We start from the raw sequence: 12763 nt of genomic DNA on the forward strand, positions 1-12763 counted from the left end.
ATATTTATGAATGCAGAGGTCTCTATTCAAGGCATATAATGCCCTTGCTGCAATATGACTATTGATATGAGCACAGTACTTTTATTTCTTGTTTGCAAAGCCTGAAAGAGGTGGTAGATTCTGTGAGGTTCACAGCCATTGTATTTTCTAAGCATTTGGCAAGAATTACTTTCTTCAGGTCAGTAGTGGTCAGACCTTAGTCAGTAGCATCAAACAGTGCTGATGAGTTGAGGAAAACTATGGGACAAACCCAACATTTCTCAGAACTCTTTGATTTCTGTGATGAAGTTGCAATACTTGTCGAGGGTAAAAACTTCATCCATGGTACCTCTGTTGGACTGAAGTCTTTTTTTTACCCAGAAGAGAAAGCATTGATTGTTTTTTTATGTCCGTTCCTATGTATATGTTTGTCAGAAAGAGGAATTAACTACAAATCTTTTGGGAGGTATTGATAAACTTCGTTAGGTTTCTGTGTGATTTCATTGCAATGTAATTTTGATATAATTTCTATTCCTTTTTAGCAGATTCTTCAAGATATCACAGACTCCTTGACTGGAGTCAGCCATCAGGCAGTTCCTGCACAACAGATGTGGGTCCACAGAGCAATTCCTTTTAGCTGCAATTGTGCACAGCTGTTCCTCTTTCTGTCTTGTCATTCTCTGGGACACGGGGGCTTCAATCAGCAGCCCCTACTGTGAGGAGCTGTAGGCTGGAAGAGATACAGTGACATTACCCTGCAAATATCTAGGCTTCTGCTGCAGTGTGAGACTACAGGGATCTGATGTGCGAAACATGCGAAACTCAACCAGTCTGCATCTTTTGTCCAGGATGAAATTAATTTCTGAAAATCTCTAGAAGGCATTTTGAGTGCCTAAAGTAGATACATGTTTGTTTTTTTTTTTTTTTTTTTTCAGTTAGCATATAAGGAGTGAGCAAAACACTTATGAATTTCCTTCCCCAGAAACAACAACGGATATTCTTTTTTTGAACCCCTTGACTCTTAACATGCCTTGTACTAATCTACTTACCAAGAATGGCTACAACAATGTCACTTTTAAGGATTTCAATGGAGCCTCTTGACACAAAATAAAGAGCAGTGAGAACATCTCCACAGTGCACTAAAGTGTCTCCAGGAGGTGCATGTGTTGTCTTAAATTTCATAGCCAAAGCTCGGAGACAGCCTTTACTGGCTCCCCGGAAAGCTTTGCAATTCTGAAGCAAATTTTGGTTGAGATGCAGACAAATATCAGCTTGTAAGCATTCTGGAAACCCCTTCAGGACCTGGAAAGACAAGCGTAAAGATTTCATATGAATGATATGAACGTTGCCTTATATAATTTCCATGTTTTCTTCCTGGACATAAAGAAAGAAGTGACATACAAATAGAGGTGGCCTTAAGAGCTGACAGAGTATTACAGTTCAACAAGTGAGTCGTGCAATCTATATTGCAAAGCTTATAGAATGGGAATAATAGAGTACATACTAATGTACATAGTAGTTACGAAGTTCATTATTAAGATTTCTTTCATTGCAAGAAATGATATCAAGGTACATGAATGAATATACTGCAGTAAAATAACGAATACAACAACCAAAGGGAGAGTCTTGACTGAATTTCACCTATTTGGACTAATATGTCTATTTCCTTTTTATCAATTATAAAACTACTGCATTTAATATGAGAGGTTTTATTTTCTGAAACAACCATGACATTTTTAAAATGGGAGCTCTATGAACAAGATTAGATATTCTTCAGAGAGAGAGCATTTTAATGAGTTTTTCATGTTAAATATATTCTGCTTCTAATTGTAGGACCAGATTTTTATCAGAAAAAGCAACGTGTGCCACTGAAATAATGATGTTATGCAGAGTTACATAGATAGATGATTAGTTCAGTGAACCACAGGGCTAGTCGCTATGGTCCTCGCTCATCTCTTACTCAGAACAATGGGAGTTTGCCTGAAGTAGAACCACAGGATTTCTCTTGGATACCATGGTAACATGTTAATTTTGTTTAGAGGAAAAAAAAGGTAGCTACTTACAACGTGATCATTATGTGTGAACCTTTCTAAATTGTCTAGGATCTTACTACCTCCGATTCCTTCTATGGGAGTACTGCCTGCCTTGTGATTCTGCCCACTGTGTTAAGGAATCAGCCTGACTCATTACTACGCAATACTCTTTCTTTCCACTAATTCCTGTTAGCTTCTGTCAATGATGCTAATAGGTCATATGCTTTGCCTGAGACCGGCTTTTTTGTTATTAGAGCAGTCTATTAATTCATTCCTGTTTATCCTTGCACTGTTTTTCTTCAAAAACATAAATATTCCTGCACAGACTGCACCCCCGACATACAAAATGCATTCATTTGTTGCTATATTAATTTTTACTTAAGCACAACAAAAGTCTGTGCACTCACTCTTACTGCATAAAGATACTCACAACTCGTATCCCTTGCTAATAAAGAAGACGAACACGTTTCTGATATAAGGCTTCTGCCCACACAAGCCAAGCTATGATTTACAAATGCAATATCAGTACCTGTAACTGAGTTGAAATGTTTCTATGATTTCTAATGGAAATCAATGCTGTGAAGTAACAAACAGAATGTTTTAACACATAAACATACAAAAATTTTATGAGCTGTAGGGCATTACCACACAAAATTTATATATCCTCAGAAAAAGCCAGCATTCAACAACAATAAGCAAAAGAAAACATGATAAATGAAAAGCTTCTGTGGTGCCACTTCGTTTTCAGTATCTATCACACCACTAGAGTTGCTTAGTGTGCAATTGCTATTTTTATTTTAATGTAATTCTATTGAAATAAAAATATAGTGGATTATAGCAACTTATTTACTGAACGATACTGAGAAACTGTTAACCAAATACATTAGTCAATAATACAGGTGGAGAAAAATTGCAGGTGCTTACTTTGAAAATATCTTCTAATCATGGGAGTAAAAAAAACTCCTATTTTGGATTAACTCTTTTGCTATACATCTGTCTGAATGTAATGTAGAAGAGCTCAGTTTTTTATAGGATGGAAAACTAGGAATATATTTTCAAGTCAGAGGTACAGGAAAATTATTTGAATTGTTATAAAGTAAGGAGCACAGCCTTAGGATAAATTGTATTTATTTTTCACATCACTTTCTGTTTATCTCACTTATCAAGGGATTTTACTTTACCATTAAGCAAAAACCATGCAGACCAGGTGTGTTGATTTATATTTCTGAAGATATGTTTGGTATTTAAAGAAACAACTATTTTGACAATTAATTTATACTTAACATGAAACTATTCTGAAATCATTGAATATTAGTTAATTATTATTTATATGCCAATAACATCTGAAGGATACTAGACCCTAAGCAAGTATGTGTCCCTGCCCCATGGAGCTTACATTCTAAAATAGACAATATACATTGGAGAGAAAGAACATTTACTCTTTAACACAACAGTTGTCAGATATCTAGAAGGAAGACAGGTGCCCAAATAATACTGATTTCCAATGGAGTTCTGGAGATTGCTAACACAAGTTTAGAAATGCAAGGAAAATACTGATTTGAAGATAAATTTGTTAAAACATTGCTATATACTACATTAATAAAAGGAGCTTACCATATTGTACACATTGTATGTAGTGAGGTATTTTATCCAAGTCTAGAAGTTCATGCTATACAGAATTTGGAGTTTCCAAACTAAATTTTATGTTATACAGTACAGACAACATCTTGCCAACCCAAGCCTCCATGTACATTTCTAATATTTAGATTTTCATTACTTAGAGAAAACATCTTTTATTCATCAACTTTTAGCTCATGTTAGTAAGGAATTATCTGATTCTCACAGATATCTTTGATTGTGTGTGTAAAGCAGGAACATTTATATTGAAAATTATGTTCTTATAATGTGGCAATCAACATCAATACATTTTGTGTACATATGCTGACAGTTCTAAATATTAGAAAATCATATTTATGTTACAGTCCCATGTGGCAAAAAAAAAAATGAAAACACTTTTCTAAACAACTAAAAGCCAGCTAAATCTTCAAACTATGTGAAAGCAGAACTAGGTAATGCAAAAGTAAAATAATTTTAAATATCAAATTTTGAAAATAATAAAATAAGAATTGTTCTTAAAATAGCATAATTCTCAATGAGAAATCCAAAATCAGTAAATCATTTGAATACAAGTTCGAGTATCAATAGCTCCTTTCTTTCTTGACAGGTTTCTATTGTTACACTCAGTGCCTTCTTAACAGTGTTTCTGCTGGGCCCTGGTGAGAAAAACCTTGGATTGTCATAGTTAGAATCATGTTTAGAATCAGAATTCATGTATAATTGGAGAGACACAGATCTGCTAAAAAAAAAAAAAAGTAACAAGACAAAATCAGACTCAACTTCCCCCCTGAAAAAAACAAAATCAATTATGCTACTGTGACCATAGATTCCAAGTGTCACACATTGATAATTATTAAGTTCATGTTCAGTTATCTCCTCCTGCCCGGAATAAAACTTATTCCATGTCAAATAATGTTGGTTTACCTACTTGGCATGCTTAGAAAGGAGGAAAGTGTAATTCAGAGAGAAATAAAACGTTTTAAGTAGAATAAAGTTTAGTGACTGAAGTTTGATGAGGATAGTAGGGACGCGATTCATATTGCCTTGAAGACCATGATCTTCTGTAAGTGGAGAGTCCAGCTTCATCAACTTCTCTTTTTCAAGATAGCAACAAAATGTCACTCATACACGTATCAGATACCCTTATGACAATAGAATTGGAGAAATCTATGTGCCCTAACCTCTGACAACTAGGAAATATTTGGGGCAAAGACAACTTTGTTTTGTTTGGACATATTATAGAATTCATGACAATTTTTAGATTTTCTAACCTCAGTTCTGGAACAGATATTAAAAAAGGTTCCCAAGAAAGTATTTAGACGGCATCCAAGACAAAACAAATTATTAGCTACAATAATTGTAATTAAACATGGAAATATCACATGGTACAAACTCATGGAGACTCCACAATCTCTCTGGGCAACATGTGCCACTAGTTAGTATCCTCACAGTAAAGAAGTGTTTCCTGAAGTCTGGACAGAACCTTCTGTTTCAGTTTGTGCCCATTGCCTCTGGTCCTGTCACTGGGCATCACAGAAAAGAGCCTGGTTCCATCTTCTTTACATCCTCTCTTCATTCCTGAGATTCCCCTGCAAGGCTTCACTTCTCTAGGCTGAACAGTCCCAACTTTCTCACCCTTTCCTAGTATGAGAGATGCTCCACTCTCGGCAGTCTGCCTGCCAGAGATGTGCCTTTAATTCTGAATATAATCTTTCATCACACATTTTCTCTGCTGAAATGTAGGTGGGATCAGAAATTAAATGCCAGGCAGCAGCTGAAGAAAGTACAGGAGTGGTCTTGTGTTGTGGGTCTGTTTGGGATGTGTTGAAACTCATTTTGACTAAGGATTTCTTGTTCTAGAATCAGTCAGGCTTATTTATAAATGGCAAGTAGCCAGCGTATAAAGGGAAATATAAAGGTAGACTCTCAAATTCATCTGTCAATATAAGCTGTCATAAACCGAAAGAGGAATTCTGGTACCTCCCTGTGTTATGTGTTTATTCCTGCCCTCTATTGGTATCTCCTGTGAAATGGTTTGAGAAACCAATCCACACAAAAACTAACCTAGCAAAAATATTGAGTGGCTGAAGGCATAAGGAAGCAGGAACAAACATACTTTGTGTCATAGACCATGCTGTTTAGATCTCATCTGCATAATGTAGATCTCAGGATATGTTGACTTTGCCATCGAATAATAAATTTCATACTAATTACAGGGAGCAAACCCCATGCCTTAGAGGGTTCACTCTAGTGAGGATTTATATTAAAAATTTATGTTGTGTCTGTCTTTGTCCTGTAAGAATGAGTGAAATGAATTAATAGTAATTAATATATCTTGTGAAATAACCTATATCTTTAATTTTTATCTTTCCATCACCTAATTTTTGCACTAATCTTAACTCTCTGGCTGCATAAATCATGCTGCTTAGATTGTGAATTGGGATCTCTCTTTTCCAGTAACTGTTCCCTCTGTTGAAAAGAGTAGTGCACCATTCAGTTCTGTTGCAAGCATTTGACTCTCAGATTTTAGCAACATGCTCATCTAGGCTGAACATTTCTGTAATTCAACCTATTTCTATTTCTGGAAAGAAGTAAGAATTTACTGCCTCTGTGATAGTTAATTACAGAAATTAACTATTTTTATAGGCCAAAACATTTCCAAGGGCTTTCACAACATTTAGAAAAGAATGAACAAGGTCACAGATGGTGATAATTCTCCTTCAGCAGGTCTTGGGCTCCACACAGAATAAGGATTATTTCTGATGATTCCTCTTCTTCATGTAGGAAAATGTTGCAGTCAGAATTTCCGCCCCCCCCCCCTCCAGCCCCAGGATATGAAGGAGGCCCTTATGCCAGTTGAGAGAGAAAAGTAGCAGTGTGTGCTGATGAACTAATTTGCTTTCTAATGAGATTTGAAGTCTGACAACCTTATCAAGAATTGGGATCCTTTGCTTTCAGTCATTGCCATGACACAGATTTGTGTGACATTTTAATGTTGAAATCATTGGAGCTGCAGTGGATCATTCTTCATCTATAATCTTATTACTGTTTCTGAGCACATCTGAAAGGTGATCTCTGAGATATGATACATTGCTCAGTGAGGAAGATAGAAAATAATTTTAGTTTCTTAGACTGTTGACTCCACTGTCGACTCGTTCATCAATAGAGAAGTTTAAAGTTTGCAGAAGGTAGAAGCTGACCAGATCCATGTCTTGCCAGAATATCAGTAATGATATTTGGAATATTGTTAATTGCTCTTGTTTTTGAGATGTTGGGCTACAAAGTAGAATGCAGTGAGAAAGTGATAAAAGATCACTTTGCAAATAGATTAACATTTGTGAAATTATTTTTTTTTCTATGAGGTCTCCTTTTCTGTAACTTGATCAGATGTAGGCATTTGTGGTTTTTAAGTGGTCTTACATAAAATGAAAGCACAGCTGTTTACAGTTAATGAAATCTGAGGTACTTTCTGATAGGCTTATGGGTCTTATGATTTCCATTACAACATATAGACAAACAGCAGTACCACTTCCCGCCACAGTTACATATTCCCTCTGTTTAACCAATTAGTACTAGCTTTTGTTCCAAATACTTCTAATTTGATTTACCCTTCTGATGCTATAAGGAACGTTTCCTTGCAATTTTTTAAATTTAAATTTACTTCTCTAGTTCTCAGATTCAAGGATATTACTTAGAATAGTTCTGTTGGTAGAATTGTATATATCGTAAGGAGTGAACACAGTGGGAGGAAAAGCAAGAATAACAACTGTTGCAGTGTCATTTAGTGATCAGTGGCCAACATCACAAAAGAAGCCTTACCAAAGCAATGGTCAACCTGCCCTTTATTTGGTACAGTAGCACTGCTTGTTGGGAACCTTTAAGAAAGATGTGTGCTCTGCTGGACTTGCTGATCACCATGGCCAAGAAAACTTTTGAACACAAGTGTAAAATTGAACATTTGTTTGGATACTTGCAGAAGTTTCCATAAATTTAAGCATAAAAATTCTTACTTCCTCTCTCCTTTCATGGTACTGGGTAAAACCCATAATAAAAAGGCATCTGTCCCACATCCAAAATTTTAATTAATATCTGCATTTGGCTAAACACTTTCCAAAGCTTGTCCCACTTTTTTTTTTTTTAACTCTTTTTAAAGGCAAAATAAACTAGCAAAGCTATTCAGATGCACAGAAGATCCATGGAAAGCAGGGAGGGAGAACTGTAAACAATACATGCATAACTTAAAAAAGGATCTCAAACACTAAATATGTTGTCTTTTTAGGGCAAGCATCACAGGCATGCTTTTATCAGTGCTGGACTGATAACATTGGAATGAAGCAGGGAGAAGAAGGCAAGGAATTTAGGAAAAACAGAACAAGATAGTTTAAAAGTTAAAAATAATATCTTTGGATCTTTGGGACTGGTGACATCTTACACAAAACAATATACACTGTAGACAATTTGTTATCATAATTTAACTTTGCCAGTGTATACCACAGGGATATGATTTAATTTATGCTTATTCTATAGACTCAAGATTTTATCCAGATTAAAATAAATCCCAAATCCTGCTTATCCAGCCCATGCATAATTAGTGGAGCTGTTTTTATAAAAATACCTTTTACAATGAAACGTAGTCAGAGAGATGGAGAAATGAAGCAGAGGAACAAATAAACAAATAATCAATGTTCTCAGCATATTTCACCTGCAGATCTTTAAACCCAATTTTAAATTTAGACATTTGAAATGAACATAAAGTATTATCTTCTGGTTTTCAATATAAAGTGTAGCATTTTGTTTAAGTAATCAAGTTTATGTAGTCTTAGTGTAGTGTTATTCCTGAGGTTAAAACTTAGGGGTTGTTTTTAGTTTTTACTGAAGTATCACAGTATATTACTGGTGAAAATTAAAAGCATCTTTTGAAACATATTCTCTAATATTATTTTTATATATATATATATATATGGGTATGTGTCTGTGTATATATTGCACATACATATATATATAATGTAATTCATGCATTTCATATTTCAAAGGAGTTAGAGGACAGAGTTTTTTAATTTTATTGAGTTTTTAGTCATGAAATGAAAAAGAAAGACACTAGATTAAATTCTGCCTTCAGATTTTTGCAAGAAACTCCCAGTAAATATTGAAGGAGTCAAACACATTTGTCTGAGGACAGACACTATTAGCCCTATGGTGTGTAAATGCAAATATTTCATGCAAAAGTAAGTTAATGCCACATGCAAATACACCTCATATGCACATGGCTTATAGACAAGAAAACTTCATTGATGCTTGTGCTGACATGCATACATGGTTTGAAATAAGAGCATTCACAGAAAGGAAAATGCAGAATGATCAGCATGGCAACTTTGTCTGAGTGACATTCCTACAGAGCATCTATCTAATGCAAACCAATATGTACATGACCTTTTCTGGGCAGAGAAGCATGATTTAAGTTGTGGGGTAAAACAGTGATTAGATTAGCATTTCTTAATGTCTAATTTTTAGTAACCATTTTGCCCCACATCTGATTCTGCTTGGATTATTTGTTTTTGCTATCTACCCCTTCATCATGCAAAAAGTTACAATTAAAATTAGAAAGCATTGAACAAGCTCTAAACCCGACAGATAACATGGATATTCTCCACACTTTATACTGGAATTAAATTTGATATAAATACCTCCTGCTCTTACCAGTGGGTGGTGTTATTCCATGTATTTAGGTATGAAGCAGACAAGAAAGAGATAAATCTTTCATAAGTACAATATAAATCACACAATTCTTAAAATTATCGTTGTACTAAGTGCAAAATATTCAAACTCACTTTTTAAGAAAATTAAGTGACTGCCATAAAACTTGAGGAACAGAATTGTGAGCAGGATAAGAATTACAATGTAACAAAATAAGATGCTAAGCTTGATTTTTTTCACATTTTATTAAAACCAAAGCCTCCATACTGCCTCACAATCATATTGCAGAATATGGGCTGTTTAGTCCATTTAGTCAGCATTTCACACTAATGACAAAGCCAAGACTAATTCCAGTACACCAATTCCTCCATTACACAAAGTTTAACCTGACAACATCCAGTTTTCATTACTATTTCATGTGAAACAGGTGTTCTTAGTACATCCATTAGTGGTAATGAATTATTTAAGGTATACATGATTTTGCAATATCTTCAGAAATAATTCAATGAGCTACATCAGGCTTAGGTGGCACCCACCTGCAGCTTAAAAGCCTGATCCTGCAAAGTGCTGAGCACCCCACAATCCCATTGCCATCAGAGGGAATTAGGGCCATTCAGTGCCATGCAGGATGAAGCTACTGATGGTGATTTCCACTGCAATAATCCCAGCAGAGGTCCTGCACTGGACATAATATCCCTCTGTAGGGGACACTCATGGAAGTGGGAGGTGAAGCTCAATATATTTAATTTGTTGTCTTACTTTTAAGATCTGCTTTACTTAATGGTAACCATAAAGTCACGCCATCATGATTCAGCTTTAGAAAGCTTTTAATCAGTACCATTGTTTCTGCTTACTGCATAAAAGTGTACCATTCTTATAGTCGTTCACAGACATACATATAGATACCACACAGAAACTATTTGAATTTATGTCAAAATTATGGAGGTTGATTTCTAGTTAAATTGTTACAAAAATATATAGAGTTTCTTGTTCTTGTCAACATGGAGAGCTCTGCAAAGTTTCTAATCTGTAACTCAGAATAGCTCTGGTAAGAATCCCTCTAGAGGCACAGATTCACAGGTCCTTAGGATGCACAATGCCCTCAGTGTCTTCAGATTTACATCAACTTTTCAGAAAAAATGTTGCTGTATCCAGATAATAAACCAGAAATTTAGATGTTTACTTTTGCTCATTAGCCGATTGTTATTTCTTCTTAGCTGGCCAGAAAATACATTTATATATAAGGAGCATTTACATTTTTTTACCAAGAACAGAAAACATTAGTGTTGTACCTTGCCACTTCCTAGAATGAGATTCCGTGGATTCTTACATGATTAGTAGTAATGTATTGACTTTCAATGCAGAATTATGTGGATGTGAATGCAAGAGAACTACTGTTCAGACTATCATATGATTAGAATATTTCATTCCGAAAAGAGCTGCTAATCTACCTGCCTGCTTCTCCCGTCTATCCAACCCAAATATACCTGCTCTAGAGTACAGGAAAGGATTTTGGAAAATAATTGATCTCCACAGGTTTCATAGAAGAGTAACTCTGTAGACACCAATAAGAGTACTCGTTTGATTCTAGAAGTGGAAAACCAAGCCAAATAACAAAAAAAATTCTGTAACAGCCATGTCTGAAATAAGAAACCTGTGCTTATTTTTTTTTTATTTTAAGTTTATAATGGTCAACTACAGTTCTCAGGCTTTCCTATGCACAGTGAGAATTCAGAATTCTGATAGAGCTTGTAGTAATCTAGGCAGTTAAATGTTTGTATGCCAAACTTGTGATGGCTTGGTTTTCAGTAATTGCTATCTATTACATTTGTTAAGCTTGTATTTTTACAGCTCATAAATAATGAAAACTTTTTTCCTAAATGATCATGCATTTATCTATTCCTCATCATTCATGCCTGAAAACCAGAACAACATACCATGTTCATGTCAATGCCATTGGTATATGTCCATGCATGCTGGAAGTATTCCTCAAGTCGCTGCCGCAGAGGGTTGGGGATTTGATGAAAGCGTATAAACTCCTTAACTCGCAGCATCTGCATGTGATACCGAGCAGTTCCCGAGTAGAGTCTTTGGATTATTGCAGATACGTTTCCAAAAATGCTAGCGTACATTAATGCTGGATTAAATAGAAACAAAACTTAGGTCATATTGTTGGGTTTTGCAGATGATGCAGCAGATCTTATAATGTACTTTGTATGTAAAGCAGCTCAGATGAAACTAATAACATTTTCAGAGATGTAGAATTGATTTACCTGAAGCTTTTTATTGATTTGATCGTATCAGTACCAACTCAGTTAGCAGATCATACTGAAATATTACAACATAATCGAGTTGGTAATATTTATCTTTGGAGATTTGTAGTCCTAAATTTAGTGTTTTAAGTTAGGTTTGTCCAATTTTACTGACTTTGGTAGAACTAGGAACTGGAAACTAAGTTTAAGTACAAGTTAAGAACAAAGGGCAGAGTTTAGGAGGTGGACATGAATTTATAGGTTCGGGGTTTAAATCAACAAATAAAATATAATTATGTTTATCCAAAATTGATGCAGTATGGTTTCCTCAATCCACTCAAAACTCAGCTTCCTACCCCATACAGGATTTGCTTACAGACATACACAACAAAAAACTTTTGACAGTTTGGATAACAGATTTTGAGTAGTCAAGCAACTTCACTACTTTCTGACACTGTGTAAGTCACAGCATATTTTTGCATATAATGTTGCTTTCCTTGGGAATTTGCCCTTCTGGCATGCTTATAGTCTTATTAGCTTAGGCTCTTAAGACATTTGCTCAAACACTGAGAAAAAGAAATTAAAAATAATTAATAAGATAAAACTACTTACAGCCAATCAACATGACACAGATGGAAAAAATTTTCTCTGAGTTGGTGTTTGGAGACACATTTCCAAATCCTACACTTGTCAGACTGCTGAAGGTAAAATAAAGTGCTGTAACATATTTGTCCTTGATGGATGGTCCAGAGCTTGCATCACTCTTATTGTAATGCTTTCCTAATTGTTCTCCTAAAGAATCCAACCAGCCAATCTTGTGAGACAAGTAAGGTCTTTCTACATTTCCAATGGCATACCAAATGCAAGCAAGCCAGTGTGCAATTAGTGCAAATATGCACATAAGGAGCATCAGAACTGCAGCACCATATTCTGAATATCTGTCCAATTTCCGTGCTACCCTCACCAAACGCAGCAGTCTAGCTGTCTTCAGAAGACCTATTAATGTTGTTGTCTGTAAAAATAAGACAGAAATTGATTTTCTCTGTTAGCAAATGTAGTCTCATGAATTGTCAGCATGAATAAACCAGTGCAGATTCCATTACTTTGAAGAATCAACAAAAGCAGTAAATGAACCCATTTCAATGTAATCTTAAATTCATATTCTTTAAACTATCAATTTTATCATAA

At 35.1% G+C, this 12763-nt stretch overlaps 1 protein-coding gene across 2 annotated transcripts in view; it reads right to left on the minus strand.

Annotated features, from left to right (window-relative positions):
- KCNH7 (potassium voltage-gated channel subfamily H member 7) overlaps window positions 1-12763 on the minus strand; it is a 221786-nt gene that overhangs the window by 24996 nt on the left and 184027 nt on the right. For both annotated transcript variants that reach the window (XM_054070058.1, XM_054070059.1), the window contains 3 exons: window positions 12188-12587; window positions 11261-11460; window positions 1029-1281 (listed from right to left, as the gene is read on the minus strand). In XM_054070058.1, the coding sequence (XP_053926033.1) occupies window positions 1029-1281; window positions 11261-11460; window positions 12188-12587 (853 nt within the window). The remainder of the gene's footprint in view (window positions 1-1028; window positions 1282-11260; window positions 11461-12187; window positions 12588-12763) is intronic.

This window comes from Cuculus canorus, chromosome 6 (genome assembly GCF_017976375.1).
Source record: "Cuculus canorus isolate bCucCan1 chromosome 6, bCucCan1.pri, whole genome shotgun sequence".
NCBI classification, from domain to species: domain Eukaryota; kingdom Metazoa; phylum Chordata; class Aves; order Cuculiformes; family Cuculidae; genus Cuculus; species Cuculus canorus.